The sequence below is a fragment of the Numenius arquata genome, chromosome 8, assembly GCF_964106895.1.
Source record: "Numenius arquata chromosome 8, bNumArq3.hap1.1, whole genome shotgun sequence".
NCBI classification, from domain to species: domain Eukaryota; kingdom Metazoa; phylum Chordata; class Aves; order Charadriiformes; family Scolopacidae; genus Numenius; species Numenius arquata.
In genome coordinates this window covers 24,686,648-24,703,960 of record NC_133583.1, presented here as the reverse complement: position 1 = coordinate 24,703,960, position 17,313 = coordinate 24,686,648, and the positions used below count along the sequence as shown (strand labels likewise).

The 17,313-nt window shown below is 50.6% G+C and overlaps 1 protein-coding gene across 1 annotated transcript; it reads right to left on the bottom strand.

Moving 5' to 3' along the window:
* Positions 1-1,804: 1,804 nt before the first annotated feature.
* CETP (cholesteryl ester transfer protein) lies at positions 1,805-11,478 on the bottom strand. The gene is made up of 16 exons (XM_074152220.1): positions 11,334-11,478; positions 10,213-10,327; positions 9,316-9,450; positions 8,468-8,538; positions 7,324-7,411; positions 7,143-7,212; positions 6,777-6,837; positions 6,073-6,164; positions 5,656-5,835; positions 4,704-4,754; positions 4,206-4,373; positions 2,713-2,780; positions 2,548-2,590; positions 2,393-2,462; positions 1,977-2,062; positions 1,805-1,879 (listed from the first exon to the last, which is right to left on the bottom strand). Exons 1-16 carry the CDS (start codon positions 11,476-11,478, stop codon positions 1,805-1,807), a joined length of 1,518 nt encoding a protein of 505 aa, XP_074008321.1.
* Between the last annotated feature and the right edge of the window lie 5,835 nt (positions 11,479-17,313).

Here is a 17,313-nt window from a genome sequence, read left to right as displayed (position 1 = left end):
TTTGCGGTGGGCGCTGCAGCCCCACAGGGAGGCAGCTCAGGGGGGTCCGCTGGCCGCTTTCTTGCATCTCCCCCCCCCCCCCCCCCCCCCCTCTTCAGCAGAGTCCCTGCTCCGCTCCCCCGTGCAAGGGCAGCAGTCTTTCCCAGCCCCGAGGGCCTGTCACCACCGAATGTCTCCAGGGGACACCTTCCCCCTAGCAGGGCGAGGCACCACCAAATGGCTTGTTTCGGCCATTTCTGTTTTTATTAATACTCTTCATTCTAGCGGGATGTCATGCTGGAGGACTAGAGGGCCGTGCCTTGACAGAAGCCGGTTCCCATGGTCTTCAGCAGACATTGCCATGCGAGAGAGAAAGTGTCACCTCAGCATTGGCAGGAGGGAGCAGGGACAAGCCCTCTGCCGGTACTGGGACGGCTGGTGGAGGCAGTGATGGGAACAGCATGGAAAGGAAAAGGAAAGTTGCCCGCTACACCAGGGCTTCTTCAAGGCCACCATTGGCCACACCATGGTGTCATGGGTTTCGTACCACTTGGCTCTGGCCGTGATGTCTTGGACACTGCTGGTTGAGGACCAGTAAGATAAACCTTGGCCAGCATGGAGCAACACCATAGAGCAACCTCTCAGGTGAGCTTACTCAGCATGCCCCAGCCTTCTCCTCCACCAGCCATGACATTGTGGCCACTGGAGAGATGTTAAGCTGTTGTGAGGAGCAAGGAGGTGCTGGGGCAGCTCAGTGGAGATGAGTGTGGGAGAGGAGCAGGTCAGAGAGCCCTGGCTTATTCCCCAGGGAGGACATCCATGAGAGGGAGAAACCACCATGCTCAGAGAGCCCAAGAAACAGAGGCCATGCTGCTACCAGCCTTGCAGGGCTCTGTGGAAGTCCCAACTTTAATATCGCTTTGTGTGGGAGGAGAACATCATCCTCTGCCTTTGTTACTGTGATCCCTATTGCAGTCTTAGGCTTGGCACCTAAGATCGCTTCCAAGTGAAAGGACGAGTTAAAAAAAGGGAAGTATGAATTCATAGAGGAAAATAACTAAGCCACTTCAGATAAATTATTGCACTGTAGTAGGAAGGAATAGGAACCTGCTGTCTGACTAGACACTTGCACTTTCTTGTATAATCTCTTTGGCTTCCTTATCTTTTTTATTGCTTCTCAAGCTTGCTCCACTGTCTTGACAACCCGGGCGTAATAATTTGCTTAGAGCTCTACACAGACTCTGGAAAGAAAGCACCCAGGGCATGAGATCTCTGTGTTATGGTACTGCACTGTAAATTAACATCCCGTTTACTTTTTTCAGCCATAGCCAGGTCTGTTAGCAATAACTGGTTCCGAGCTTACTTGGATTTTGGTAATGTCATGTGAATTGCTGAAGTCTGTCAAAACCAGGAGCCTCTTGGCTCATGGTAGAAACAAAACCCAGGATCAGCACAAAAGGTGCTTCATTTCCAAAACAGAACAACAGAGATGCCAAAAGGTGGGCAAAGTCCATTTTTGCTGCCGCCTGTGAGTGCTAACCCAGAGCCCGTGCACTTCGAGGGTCCAACCCTTACTCCTAAGCACACAAGTCCTTTAAAGGTCCTAAAAAAGCAGCATGCATAGAGGTGCAGACTTCAAGATCTTTGCAGAGGAAGTACAAAGTACTCCATGAAAGTAAAATTGCACAGAAACCGGAGCATGTCTTCAGAAAAGGAAAGAAAATTCAACCAAAGCTGATTTAAATCAGCTCTTCTTTTAATTGGTTCACACAGAATCTTTCTGTTTGTAGCCAAGCTCCTATGCTCCTTTATGAAGAGATCAGCTCTATAATCTTTTCTCAAGAAAATCAAGAAGCAAATGATTCGGGAAGCTAAAGTCAAGTTGTACAATAACATATCCCTAAAAAGGGAGGAGGAAAAAAAAAAAGTATTATATTAGTTTGTGCCACACTCCCAAGAAGGGCTTTGAGAGTCAGGTATTTCCGAACTCGGCTTACCTTTCTTGTGATGATCTCGGGATTTCTGATCTCAAATAGATGAAGCCCTTTGCTGTTCATCAGTGAAGTCAAAGCTGGTTCGATTCCTGTGGAATCAGTAAACCCACCCCGTTATGGGTATGGCCATCCTGCCTTGCTGCTTACTGCGACTTTGTGTGCCTGTTGCCAAAAGCTAATTGTGCCCCAATGCCCCACGACCTTTGGCCTGAAGGAAAACTCACTTTTCCTTTGTCCCAGCCGTTTACAAAGGGTTCCCTGTTCCCCAAGTGAATCCAGCAGAAATTCGCATCAGTAACGTGGTTCCCCCCTCCCCAGCTGTCAGGGTTATTGATGTATTTTTTCAGTGCTTAGGTTTAGGAGCTCTGATGTTGGAGACCTTAGGAGTACATTGGCACTTCTCCAAAGGGAAAACTCACTTGAAATCACCTCTGGGATCCCGACAACCGAGATCATTGTCTGCAGGAAGTTTCTTATGGACGGGTCATTCTGAAAGCCAGAAAATTCATACAAAAGAGTTTTAAAGACATCATTTAGCAGCAAATGGCCTAGAGAATACTTGCTTAGGACTTACCCCACGTGGATCAGCTGTGCATTTAAAGACTTTAAACTCTGTCCTGGAGGGAAGGAAAAGGGGGGGAAAAAAGGTCAACAAGAGCTACAGAGATCCTCTTTCTGTGCTGCTCTCAGACATGGGCTAAAAGAGGCAATGAGACCCACAAGAGTCCACAGTACCCACCTGGAGTCCAAAGGGTGCAGAATGAGTTTCTTTTCTGCATAGGCAGCTCGGATCGTGACCGTGATTTCCTGCAGAGAGATCAGCGGCAGAGCTGAGATGTAGCTCATCTTGCTTTAGAGCAGGGAGCTGCATTTGGAAATTCGACTTTATTTCTATGACCCAGAGTTGAACATCCTCCTGGCTTTACCTCCGGATATTACTAGAGAAGGATTTTTATTCTCCATTTGCATGCAGCAAACTTCTCCCTGATGCCTACAGCCTCAGCCTGTGGGGCTCCAGAATGGGTCATCCACAGGACTGATGCTTTTGCCACTTTGTGAACCAAATCCTGCTTGAGGAAGGAAATGGTTACATAAGGTGTTGTTTCCCAACTACCATCCATCTCACCGTGAAAGATCTTCAGACTGGATGTGGAGAGGTCAGACCCAGGGTAGCCAGGGCTACCATAAATAGTCTCACATTTATAACCGAATTTAAAAAGAAAGCAATCTCTGCATTCTGGCCATTTAGGCTCATTTTCTTGCTTTTCCCTGTATGCAAACATTCATTTAAAAGGAGCGTTTTGTGATCCAGTTGCAGGTCACAACCAGGGGTCTGGCAGGCCCGGAGCAGATCACATCCTAAGAGCCCCGATTTTAGGGACCACCTCTAGTTCAGTGCTTCTGCACTCCTACCAGGACCAGCTGGAGCACAAAAGAAGAGCCATGCATATTTCCCCTTAACACCCTGCAAAGATGTGATACTTGCAGAGGGCAGGAGGGAATTATTCTCTATTCCAGTCCTGCAGGAGATGACAGTTTAACCCTTTAAAAATAGTCTGATCTACACTCAGGCAGTGATTTGCTCTTGTGCAGTGTTTAGTGTCCGTACCAGCCCATAATTAGACGGCTGGACAAACGCACTGCTTTTTTGTGACATTACTCCCAGCAAGGTTGGCATTTCTTTTTTCTGCCTCCTTAGGTTCTGTATAAAGCAGTTTGGGGTAAAACAGTGTAAGCAGGAACTTCCATACAGACACACACAGAGGAAAAGGCTATATTTTGAGCTTCACATTCTTCACAGCTGTATCTTCATTTCAGACACAATCATTCTCTATGTGAGGGACAGAGTTAGAACTTGGGAATGAGGAGATTTCAAAAGAAATACATTCCCATGGTGCTGTCATTTCTCTCCTGAAATACCTCAGCTAAAGGAGTTTCACTGTCCGATACAGGTTAATGGGAGCTCATCAGAGCTTTCCCTTTCTGCACTTACCACCTTGCCCACCCGTGAAGAGTCCTTGAGCCGACACGGTCACTACCATCATTCCCAGCTTCAGACAATGAGGGAAGAGAGGGGAGCATTAGAAGGAACCTTCTCCACTTCCCATGGTTTAGTCACCCGCCCTTCCCAAAGGGCTCCCTGCTGATACTGTCCCTGAGCAGCAGGAGTGGTCCAGACTCAGCACAGAGACTCTCCCAAGGTCTTCACAGTCAGAAGAAGCAAGAACTGACCTTCTCCATGTACAGAACCATCAAGGGCTCTTCTCCCGGGGGAAAGATGCTGATCTCCACTCCTACGAAGGACTTCACGACAGTCCCTTCAGGCTGAACAGAGATTTGGGGATGGGCGAGACTCCACACCTTGGCCACAGAGTCATTATAGGAGGTGCCTTGAAAAATCTGGTCACATAAGGAGCAACAGAAGAGTCAGGCTTTTTCCATACCACGTCCCAATTTCACACCAACTTTCCACACAATTGCATCCCCTTCATAGTCCCCAGTTCCCTCTCCACTGCACACAAGCCCAATAACCAGGTTTCAGGGAAGCTGTGCCAGGATGGAGGGTGGAGAAATCCTCCTTGCAAAGCACAACCATTTCTCCATCAGTTCCCCGGGTTTCTCCATCAGGCCCACCCAAGACTCTTTGAGTTGTCGAAGGAACGACACGAGACATTTTAATGCAACAGAATCCATTTGAAAAGTTCCTCATCTGACATAAAATGCAGTTACCGTCTGCACCGCCTTCCGTTGCGCTTCCGTGTCTTCCATTTCAAACAGTGCCTTCAGAAACAAACCAGAAACAGGTTGTAGAAGAATGAGAGAGGTTATGGTTAGCCCCGATGCAGGCTGGATGGCCCAGAGCGCTGGTGTGTGGCTTGTGACTAACTCGGTTCATGGCTGAGTTCACCCCTTTTCACTTCCCACAGAAAATCATGTCAGCATATGTGGGAAAGTAACGGAAGATTGGCGAGGAGGACTGTAAATACGCTCAAGTGACTTGCATGTGGGGTGCTGGAAAACACATATATCACACTAATTATTGCTTAGTTCTGCGTGCTCAACAAGTAGGACATTTGCACTGAGAGAACACAGGCCTGGGATGGACTCAGGGGCGCCTTATCCAACACGCCTGAGATTCCTGCCCTGCTGTTGAAGAGATCAAAGCACAGCGGAAAACTCTGCCTGCCGGAATCCTTGGAATACAGGCCCAAACAGCAAGCGGGAGCTCTCTTGCTCTCTCACTCCCTTGCTAACGAGGACTCTCTTGCTAATAAGGACTCTCACTGCGCGGTGCCTGCATCCCCTGCTTGCCTGCCTCTGCCCAGGTGCTGCTTCAGAGGTTCCCTGATCCATGAGGTATTGAGATTAAGTTTTGTTCTTTGCTCTTAATCCATGGTTTTGTGGTTGTTCCTGCGTCCTGCCTGCATCGGCTCACACAGCATATAACTCAGAAGACAAGTTTTCTATCAGCTGACACTAATTCTCCAAGAGGTAACACTACCTGGTAGCACACACTTGCTAAGGACGTACCAATTTCTGACCAGGATCACGTGTACTGGCCAACTACAGATATCCATCTCCTACAGAAACTAGCTCTCACCAAAAAAAAAGTATTTAGGCAATTTTTTACTCTCTTCCCCAAAATATGAGGTAAGGAGGGAACCACCCCTGAAATAGTCACCTTCAGCTTCTCCCCTGTGATGGTCAGTCCCAGGCGCTTGTCCAGGAACGCTGCTGAAGCCAGGGAGTTGAGGATGTGCTCGGACAGCCAGAAGTAGAGCATTCGGGACTCGTCCAGCAGTGACGGGGAGAAGACAGAGTCACTGAAGACGTCAGAGTAGTTCTTATACAGGACAAGGCCCTTTAAAGGACAGCAAGCGTGTCAGCCACAATAAGCAGCAGGGAGAGAGGACAAAATGTCAATACCTGCATTTCCATGGCCAGGCGATAGCCCAGCTGGTGGGACTCAGCGCAGAGAGCACGCTGCTCGGCATCAGCCCGCACCGCAGCACCGCAGCAAGGGACCCGTCCCTCCCAGCCCTCCAGCGAACATCAGCACCAGGGAGACCTTCCGTCTCTGCAGCCCATGTTACTTTACCTTGTGGTGTGATTCCAGGTAATTTGCTTTTATTAGAGGAACTGATGCAAGGGAGATATCAAGTCTGATATCCTCATCCTGGACAAAATTTGCTGCAGGAAGAAAACACAAAAACCTCACACCAGAAATATGACCTTAAGCAGAGCTTGTGACAGTTGCTTTTAGGACTTGGTGCAGGAGGCGACTGGGAGTTATAAAGGACACGGGGATGGGACTGGAGAGTCCCGCTCCCTTGGGTGCTAGCGCTGGTCCTGCTGCTGCTGACTTGGTTTCTCCACTGGGAAATAGGGGCAACTGCTCTCAGTTCTACATTCTGCTCCTTTTCCCTGATATTTGGGCCTGAGAACCATGGGAAAATCTTCAGCGAGCAGATACAGATGCTGTAATACCTCAGCCCCAATGCTTTTTCCTGTAACAGCTAACATCAGTCCTTCTGCAGCTGTCCTGCACCTCTGGTCATTAAATAGTGAAGGAGAAATACCTTATGAACTGAAAAGTGTCTTTCCACCAGTGCAATCACCCTTAAAAATCAACCTGATGCAGAAAATTCAAAGCATAACATCACTAAGGTTTATTTTGCTGTTGTCTGAGGACTTGGGATCCCATATGAATTTTTGAAGGACTTTTTTGATGGGTGTGGCTGCTCTCCTGCTGGGGCTCAAAGGTTACATTAAAAAAAGAGAACAAAAACCAAGGATATTTACCTGCTAAATCATGTACAAAATTTGCCAGCACCTGGGCAAGAAAATTGATTTCGTTGCACACCTACAAGAGGAAAAGAGGGGGAAAAACTGGAGGCGAGGGGTGGGATTGTTTGTTGTGGAGCGGAGCTGGGCCGCAGGGTGAGATCTGGGGGCTGTCGGCCAGAGTCCGGCACCATCAGAGATCCCAGCGTCAGCACAACCTCCCACCTCGTCCAAGGTGGGTTTTTTTGTGGATTTTATTTATTTCCCTTATTTTTCGCAAGCACTGAAATGATATTGCTATTATCTTGTGGGCACAGGTGAGCAGAGGAGCGTGTAGCGTACAAACCAACCCTTCCTCTGTCCATAGGCAGTGGCTGATCTTACCTCACTCTTGAGAACAAGCTTCAAAGTGAAGGAGATGAAATCCGTGAAGAGCTGCTTCAGCCAGCCCGGCCTGTACAAGACAGGGAGCACGGTCAGGGACACCCAGCGGTCCCCGCGGTGGGTGACACTTGGGCTGAAGTGCTCAGGAACCAGCAGTGGGGCAAGCGAAGCCCAGACTCACTCCTTGTCTCCTTGGAGCTGAAGCGTCAGTTTGTGGAAACTCAAATAGCAGTCCGAGGCATCGGCAGCCACTTGGTCCTTCTGGCACGCTGCGTGAGAGGAAAGAAAAAAGATAAAAAATATTTAATTTGCTACCAAGACAAGGAGGCCAAGTGCACTTCTCAGATCTGGAGCAGGGCGTCACTGCAAAGGAGCAGGTCTGAGTTACCCACACCTCCTGGGGGATGTTTCCAAAAGACTCAGGACCCTGCAAAGCGGCAGACGGGGCTACCTTGCACCTGGATGGAGGGTTTCTGCTCACAGCTCCAGATGAGCAAGTCTACCAGACACCCTTCTTCACGCTTCAGTTGGATACCTGCCTGCTCCTATCATGAAGGACTCAGCTGTCCCCTAACATCATGCAGGAGAACCTGGGCACTATGTGCAACCCATAAACCAGAGCAGGGAAGGAATATAGTCATGGTGCGAAAAGTTTAAAAATTGCAGTGTGCTGTCACTGAAAGCTTTGTGCTGCTCTTCTCCCCCTGGGAGCTTACCAGGAAAATGCATTTTGAGGCACACGCGATAACCCACATCCCTCTCATCCCTTATGGGAGGGGGAAGACTAGTTTGTGTCTATCCCATTCTTGTCTAAATCTATTGACCTTCCCAAGGAAGAGGCTTCATTTCCCAGAGCACACCTTGGGCCTTGTCTGCAGACAGCTGAAAAAGTGCACTGTAAGGATGTTCAAACCTCCTGCAAAAAAGCCCTCATTTGCCTCCCTCTTTGGACACATCACCATGTTTTTTTCCAAGTCATCCTGGACAGCAGGAGATAAAAAGCTGGTCCTAAAGACAGCCCAGAAGGCCAGTCCCTTCTTCACTTGCTGCTGGATTAAACCAGCATTACTTTGCTGAAATGGTTTGTACCACCTTCCTCTGCTTGGTGTGTTAAAACTACAGGGTTGTTGAGGGCCACGTTGTCTCCTGTCCTGTGGGCACAGGGCAGCAGAGACCCACTTCAGCCTCTGGATGCCGTCAGATGCCCACAGAGATGAGGAGAGCCGGCCAGGGCTCGCTGCCCCCTACCCAGTCCATCCTGCTGCTCTGGAGGAAGCACCCACACACAGACCCCCTGTGGCCAGCGATCCCCAGCAGCTACTTACTCAGTTTAATATTTATCTGGAGGTCAATGGAAGACTCGATTTCAAAATCAACCGAATGGAAAAGCTGCAGACTGTAACAGCAGAAGAGAGGACATTTAGCAACCAGTGCTGGGGGCAGCTTCTCCCTGATGGCACGCCATCGTCTTAGCAGCACTCAGGAGAACAGGAGCATTAACCCCCTTTTTTCTCCACTCGAAGTTCGTAGAGCAATGAAGGAGAAGGAAAAAGACAACTTGTACACTTTGGCCATCTTGTATCCTTGTGCGAGGGGAGGGCAGAATCATTTTCTGATGTTACAGTGTCTACTTATAGTGCTGCTATATAAAGACCCAGAATGAACCGGTATCCCTGTGGAGGGTACAGATATAAAAAAAAAAAAACCCCAAACGACACCCCCCAAAGCACCCCACCTGTGCTCATTTGGAGAAGGACATGGATTTTCCTTTGGTGTTGAAGGCTCAATGCAGTAGCATTTGGAAGCTGGTATTGTGTGATAAATAGGCATTACCAAAGCTCAGTTCACAGCTTAGAAACCTTCAAAAGACATCCGCTTCAGAACAAACTACTGTACAACCAACGCAGGACAAAGTCAGAACAACCAGCAGCACGCTGAGTTGTACAGGAAGATAAAGAAGAAAATAAAAATGTGATTAAAGGCCTGAGCAAGGCAAGTGGTTTTGTTGCTGATGTGTTAAGAGACATGATGGATGAAAGAAATGATGGAAGAAAGAAGAAGTGATGGAAGAAAGGCAGAAAGCAAGCTGAGGAGAGCAGTGGTGGGGCTAAGCAGCGCTGCTGGTGTGTAAAACCTTGCCTCGCTCAGGCCAGGGCTGGGCAGCAGTACTTACAACCAGGCTCCTGCGTAGCCATAGGTCAGGGTCCCTTTGAAGACAGCTGTCACATTTTTAATGGTGATGTGAATGGCATCGTTCTCCTTCAGCTCCACCTCACTCTGCTCTATGGACAAGTCATTGACCTGGATGCTGGAAACAACAGAAACCCAGTTTTGTCCCCAACCCCAGGGCTGTTTTCTGTGACCAGGTGAGGGTTTTGTTCCTGAGGACATGGGGTCCCTAAGAGCCTTGTGCCACCTCCTGTGGCCACCTTTTGCAAATCACAGGGGCCATGGTGCTGTCGCTGGGCCTTGGCACGCTGCTCCTCCCTGCCATGTTCAGACACAAGGTTTTAAAGAGAAAGGCTTTAAAGAGGAAACACAGAGCAGCGCGCAGCAGAAACAGCCCATTTTATTGCAGTGCCCTGTGCCAGCTGCAGCCACCACAGGAAATCTGTCCCACCTTTGCACCGTGGCATTTGTTGTCCACAAATAAAAGTAACACGACACCCAGCCTTGTTTGTCACAAGGCACCGCCAAGTGACATCCTGCTGACAAGGGTGGCTCCGGCAGCCCCGGGTCCCCGCTGCCACTCCATGTGCCGTGGTCACCATCTGTTGGCGATGGGCCCCAGGAGCTCCAGCCTGCAGGGACAGAGCTCCTCAACCCACTGGGAACCCACTGTGCATCCTGCCCGCCGAGCTGGAAAAGCTCTTAAATAATAATAATACATCAGCCCCTTAAACATTGATGTGCAAATTGTCTGCAAGACATTGATCAGAAAATGTGCCTGCCCTCGTCCAGACTTCTGCTTTCGCCAGGAATCACTGGACCAAAGCTCCCTCCGTGGCCAGCTGCAGTTCCCCTCCATCAGCCCACGCATCCCCTGGCACAGAGACACAGAGATACTCACTTGGTCAGCCCGTAGGCCACCTTGCCGAGGAGCCGCATGGACCTTTCCCCAGTGATATTAGGGAATTTGGCATTTCTGAATGCTGCTTGGATGACCCGTGCTGTTTCCTGGTTCACTGTCGGTGGAAGAAAGGGCAGAGATACCAAACGGCAGTCTCTCCTGGCTGCAAAGCCGGGCCCTCACCCTGGATTAAAGCCCTACTGAAGAGTTTTAGCCAAGGCATTTCTATAAGATTAAGGAAGCCCTAGAAGTAGCTTCACAGTACATTTAAAAAAAAAAAAAAAAAAAAAAATCCCTAATTTTAACAGCTGAGGGCAGCTGGGGACAGCAGTGTGTGGGGCTCGATGGTCACCAGCAGGACCGTTCCCAGGGACTCAAGCCCAGCTTTCACACACCTCACCCACACCTTCAGGGCAGATTTTGGAAGGGTTGAGCCTGTGCTTTTCCTTACACCACACAAGCTGTTGAGTTTACTGTGCTCTGCTGCCTCTTGCTGTATTGCAGTCGGCTGCTGGATTTCCAAAGGAAAACTTCTAAGACCGAAGGCTCTGTACACATTTTCCTAACGTTATCCAGCTTGTTCCAGCCCCAGCCTCAAGCAAACGCTTTTACAGGACTTTTTCCTTACAGAAATACCCTCTCTTAGTTTGGCCCAGCATCCTTCTCTGCATGTACCACTCTCGGAGGGGACAGAACAGAGCTGTTCCCACCCTTTGCAGAAGCACTAATTATTCTTCCCCTACCTGCGAAGCCCCAAAATCTTTACAAATAAACCCATGGCAGCAGAGGAACCCCATTTCTCCCCTTCTGCACACCATCCCCAGGAGATGAGTTGCAGCAGAAGTGAGAAATCAAACACACATTTGCTCCAACTCTTCCATCACACCCCCAATGAGGAGCAGCACTAAAACTTTGGGCTGAGCAGAGGGGTTGGGGGCTGTTTTCTAGGTTCTTTGAGAAGTTGTGCCTATTCAGTGCTTTAACCCATGCTCCCAGGCAGATACTAATACTTCTTACTAGATAAACAGCTTCCATAAGAGCCAGGGAAGCAAGAAACCCCTTCACTTGGTTGATCTATCACAAGCTTCTCCTGATGGAGAGAAAGAAACGCAGACACTTACACAGCAATGCCGCAGGCTTGGTCATCCTGCAGACAATCCCGGTGATGCTGTAAGGAAAGGGCCCAAACTCACAGGCTGCTGATGTGTGGATGAGCATTAGCAAGATGCCGAAGGTCCCCAGCCCCATCCTGCCAGCCCGGAGCATCCTCGGCCAGAGCAGAGAGCACCGACGAGACCAACTGATTCTTGACTGTGGCAAAGGCTGCTTTCATACCTCCAAACAGATCTCATTGGAAGCAGGACATGACCTGCTTCCTCCAGTTATCAAAACTCATCACACGTTTCCTAATCTTCTGATAGTTTCCTTAACACCCTTCAAGTTGCACGCTGCCTTCCTCCCACAGCAGGCGCTCGGGCTGCAGGACTTGGCTCTCCTGCCAAAACTGCTTTAACTCAGGACATGCATGCGTCGAGGCGGGAGGAGAGAGCTGGAGGGGGATGGAGATTGGAAGGGGATAAAGTCAAGGGAGCAGCCTTGCACTCTGCCTCCAGCCAGTTCTTCATTTGCTCTTTGCACAGAAATATTCCGTATTTCCTATTCCTGCAGCAATTTCCCAGCCGAGCCCTGTTCAAAAGGTACCCATGTTGTTAACTGCTCCCCCGTCCACTGATTTTAGGCATGTTGTGGGGAAACTGAGGCACGCTGCTGGGAAGGGGAGCCCTCCTGTTACTGCTGGAGTGTAACAAGGTGAACCCACATCCCTGAAGGGCCCCGGGACTGGGATGCTCTTTGTGTTGGTTGGATTTGTGGACCATCCTTGGTTTGCCATCTTCCTGATGGGGGAAGAGTTTTCACACACGTTGCCTCTCCGCTGCTATTTGGGAAATGTTAGAAACCCAAGTTCGCATCTACTTCTTGTGCACACCCACCCTACGTGCCACCGTCCCCCCCCCACCCCTCTTGTGGTGCTGGGGCCCACCCATCCCAAAACAAGCTCAGGGACAAGACAGAGTGAGGTTACCATCTCAGCAACAAGGCTCCCGTGAACTGTTTTGCCAGCACAGGCTGACGGAGAAGGAAAGGCGAGAACCTAGCCACGCTGCGCTCACCCCCCGAGCGAGACGAGGTGCCAGCCTCCCTCCTCTCCCCAGCAGATGCCCCCTCCTCCCTGCGCCGGGTGAGCACATTTCCTCTGGGGAGCCCTGCTGTCCACGGCCCCCACCCTGTTTTCTTCCTGAGTTGAGAAAGTGAACGGCCTCGGGTACCCCGCAGGAGGCACTGCCGGTCACTGACCCACCGAGGCTTCCTCCAGACAAGCAGCGTGGTGGCCTGGGACTGGCTGCCTGCTGCGAGCCGACACGGCGTTACCCGTGAGCTATTAAATGTTAGAAGCACATACAGAGATAGCAGGTGTGGGAAAGTAACAGAAGATTGGCGAGGGGGACTGTAAACACGCTCAAGTGACTTGCACGTGGGGTGCTGGAAAACACATCTATCACACTAATTGTTGTTTAGTCTTATGTGCTCAACGAGTAGAACATCTGCACTTAGCTAACGTAGGCCTGGGATGGACTCAGGGGCACCTTACTGAACATGCCCGACACTCCTGCCCTGCTACTGGAGAAGGTCAAAGCACAGTGAAAAACTGCACCTGCCCGAAACCTTGAAATACAGGCAAGAACAGCAAGTGTGAGCTCTTGCTCTCTCCTTCCCTTGCTGACAAGGACTCTCTCTCGCTCGGCACTGCCTGCGTCCCCTGCTTGCCTGCCTCTGCCCGGGTGCTGCTTTGGAGATTCCCCAGTCCATGAGGTATCAAGATTAAATTTGTTCTTTGCCTCTCACCCATGGTTTTATGGTTGTTCCTGCATCCTGCCTGCCTCAGCTCACACAGCAGCTGTCTGACCAGCAAAGGTCCCACGTGGCAGCCCAGCGCCATCGTCTCAGCTGCTGCAGCATCCTCGCTGCTCTGACCGGGAGGCCTCTTTACAAGGAAGCTGCAGAGGGCACAGACACATTACAAAAGGATTTAAATTCAAGAGGCTTTAACCTTGCCTCTGGTTTCTGTCCTTCAGCTCATGGCTCTCATATGCCCAGCCCTCCCCAGCAGCTTGCCGTTCAAGGGATGTTGATGCAGTGGCCGAGGCCTGGGGGGAGGGAGTCCTGCACCCCCAGCAGGAGGGGGTACCCCAGACACTGCAGCGCAAACACATGGGAGGCAGCGAAGCGCTTAAACCTGCGGTCAGAGACACGATGCTGCTGGGTGTCACACGAGCACATCTGCCTGCATCCTCAGCACAGCTTTGGGCAGAGGAAGGACACACTCCCATTTAATGCAGGACACAAGCTCAGGAGTGCTGTGGGCAGTTTTACTGGAACAGCTCTGGAGCAGAGGCTGGCATCTGTCACTGTAAATGAAAGCAGAACAGGACCCAGGACATCACAGCCACCCCTCTGCCCAGGGCAGCAATTCACACCAGCAGGAAGGAAAGGGAAAACCAGGGCATTTTGATACAGGGACGTTTGTCACTGGTGTCTAAGGGTAGAAAGACCAAGAACTCAGAGACAATGTGCTGGTCCTGGTAGATGTATAGTTCATTTACTGCCCCCTTATGGGCCAGCTCTCCTGCCCCACCATCACTGCAGAGGTTGCTGCTAGCAGATGACCTGAGGACAAAGGAGGACAGGGGACTGGCGGGCATTGACCTCCAGCAAGAACAGGAAGGCTGGAGACTTTCCGCCTACAATAGCAGAAGCATGTGGAATGTGGAGGTGCTGTGAGCATCCCTGCCCTGGAGTAACCAGGCAGAGGCCAGGGCAGCAGGGAGACAGCAGCCCACCCTCCTCCTCCCAGTGCAAGGTCAGGCTAGCAGGAGGCCGGTCAGGCTTAAAAACCTCAAAGAAAGGTTAAATTCAGCTAGCAGGAGGCGGGGCAGGCTTTAAAACCCAAAGAAAGGTTAAACGCCCAAGCTGGTGTGTAGTGGTGAGAGATGTTTTGATAAATATTTGCTGTGTAAGGCTTTATCCAAAGGCCGTGCACGCACACATGTGCTCGCCATCTTTCTGGGGCTCGTTCTATAAGAGAGGGTTGTTTTTCCCCACACCCTCCAGAGCACAAGGACATCATGGTGCCATCAATCTTTGTGCTGCACTGACCCAAGTGTTCGGTGTTACCCTGCAGCTGCTTCCTGAGATAGAGCCTTCCAGGTACCCGGCCACACTCTGCCCCGTCAGCAGGATGGGCTCCAGCACCACCTCAGGGCTCACGGGGCAGGGGGGGGGCAGCCTGGGGGGGCTGGGCAGGAGAGCAAACCTGAACTCCCTGCTCTCACACTGACTCGGTGCTCAGCAGCACAGGGCCACGCTCCATCCCACACAGCCAGGGACAGCCACCACGTGCCTCGTCCGGAGTTGTGCCACCAAGCCCCAGGAGCAGGAATCTTGGATTGAAGAGAGCTCATTTCTTACAGTTAAAGAGTTCTGACCGTGACAGGCTTAGACGCAAGATAGCAAGTAAATTCACCAACTCCAGTTTGTTAACTGTGGTATTTTAACAGGCTGTCACTTGTAGGGTAAACCACCCATGAGGGTTGTTTTGAACAACAGCATCTCACATAGTTTTCCATCAAATCCTCCTGAAACCAACCTGATTTCATAGAATGGTTTGGGTTGGAAGGGACCTTAAAGATCATCTAGTGCCACAGGCAGGGACATCTCCCACTAGACCAGGTTGCTCAAAGCCCCATCCAACCTGGCCTTGATTTCCCTTCCATTATCACCCATAACAACCTCTAAAACCCCAAAGATAAGCTGGCACACACACAGCCCTAGGTCAGCCCAGGCTTTTCATTACAGAGGTTGCCAAAGGCAGCTGGGCTGAAGCCTGGAAGAGCAACCAGTTGTGTTCTTGCAGCACTGACTGCACTGCCACATCAACTGAAAAAGCAGCAAATACAGCTTTCAACACTAATATAAGAAATTATGGGTGGTTCCTCTGCAACACAGGCCAATAATGAGCAGACACAAGACATAGGCCTAGAAGCAGCATCTCCCAACATTTGCCCAACCCTCCTTGGCAGGCAGCTGAGCATTAACGGACCTCAAGTCCCTCTCCACTGGTTTGTGACCCTGGCTATACACCAGGCCTGTTGATACCTCCATGATATTCCATTTGACATTCAGACAGCATTCAATACTGGCAGACATTTCAAGAGCTTCTTACATAGCAGAAGGGCTGGGATGAGGTGGTGAAGGTGCAGTTGGCCTGTTTGGTAACAAGATGGGGGGATAGCCCTGGGATGGCCTCCAGCTGGCCTGATGTCTCCCAGGAAAGACCAGCACAGCTCTGCAAATCCCACCAGCCTCAAAAAACTAGAGATGGATCCCAGGGCAAAGAGCAGAGAGAGGTTCTAACACTTCACTGGGCAAGTGCACAGCCATTGGGATGTCCCTGGCTGCTGAGGACAGGGACAACCAGCACATGCACAAGTGAAACAGCTCTCTGGAGAAAAGGGGAAGTGGACCCACACAGAGCTCATCTGCTCAGCAGCAACCTCATTTTCATGAGCTTTATGTTCCATGAGTTGAGAACAGGAGCACACCCTTGGTGACGAACAGGACTTCAATGACTCCTCAAGTAAGCAACCTGTTAGAAGTTCCTGCAGTGAGAAGAAAGGTGCCTGAGATAAGACATCCAGTACATTTCTCCCTCAGCTTGTTTCCCGGCAAGGACAGAGACCCGCTTTCAACAGGGGGAAGCTGCCAGAGGATTTCAGGAGACAAAGCAGCAGAGAAGCTGGTTTTATTCAGCTGCTCCTTTGCCACTCTGTGGACCATCACCACCCACACAACCTCACTGCTTCCAGGGCAGCCCCATAGCACCCCCATGGCTCAACAGGTAAGTTCTGTCCAGCTGTGCCTGCAGGCATGAAGAGGATTTACATGAGCAGCAGAACCACTCAGCTCGAAGTGTGAGCCAGGACAAACCCAGCTTCCTAGACTCAAACCTCAATGTCCCCTCTGTTCTCTGCAAATTCAGCACTGCAGTCCCAGCACAGGGTCATAGGAGTCCCAGAGGTTTTCTGGGAATACCATACTCTTTCAGCAGCCTTGCTCTGCAAGTTTCAAGGCTCATTTTTCCTAATGTCTAATAGGCCCCCACTGTCTCACCCACAGCTGGCGCACAGGTGATATCCCCTGCCTTGCCATCATTATTTACAAGTCCCCTTACATCACCCTTCCTCTGCCCTAAGCTGCCTCAGTTCCTCCACTGCTCCTACGCCTCTGTCCTCCCTGCTTGCTCCCAGGCTGTCCCTGGCAAAACCCAGGCCTCCCACACACAGGGACTGGGAACAGGACTTTGGGCCACACCACACTCCAGCTCCATGTAAGCCCAGGCTGCCTCAGTCCCTGGTGCTCAGAGCCCCCAGCCAAGCCCTGCTCTCCCGCAGCACTGGCAGTGTCTCTGCACAATTATTTACCATGACATTATTTGCCCAGTGTCCTCTGCTGTTGTCACAGCATTCCTCCACCCCAACAGCAAACAGAGGTACCCATTTCACTAAGCCATTACGGAAACATTTTCTAAGGCCCAGCAGACTTGCTACTCCCCTCCAGCAATATTAGCTGTGCTTCATTAGTTTTCCAGCTAATTTCAAACCACTCCGCCTGCTTAGGGGGAGTAGCAAATACCTCAAGACAAAAATGCAAATGTTTTGCTGTCCCTGGTAACTTCTCAGATTAGATGTTTCCCAAGTAATCCAACACTCTGCTTGTTGCCTAAACCAGTTTATTTCTGGTTGCCAAGAAATACCGTCTCCTCCCCAGATTGGGCCCAGGCACATCGCCGAGATACCCAAGCGATGATTAGATACGCCATGAAGAAAAATCCATCACCCACAAAATGCAGTGCTGAGCAGCAAATTTACCACTAGTGGGACAGGAAAGAGGGGACATTCCCCCAAGAACATCCTCAAAGGCTTATGCAGAAGCTACCCAAAGAAACCATAGAATGGTTCAGGTTGGAAGGGACCACAAAGATCA

Bases quoted from the DNA above. Each gene is read 5' to 3' on its own strand.
- CETP (XM_074152220.1), bottom strand. From the start codon at position 11,478: ATGCTCCGGGCTGGCAGGATGGGGCTGGGGACCTTCGGCATCTTGCTA. The intron at 4,374-4,703 runs GTAACTGCATTT...TTATGTGACCAG, and splicing joins AACGGAAGGCGGTGCAGACG to ATTTTTCAAGGCACCTCCTA. The intron at 2,063-2,392 runs GTGAGTTTTCCC...CTGATTCCACAG, and splicing joins GATCCCAGAGGTGATTTCAA to GAATCGAACCAGCTTTGACT.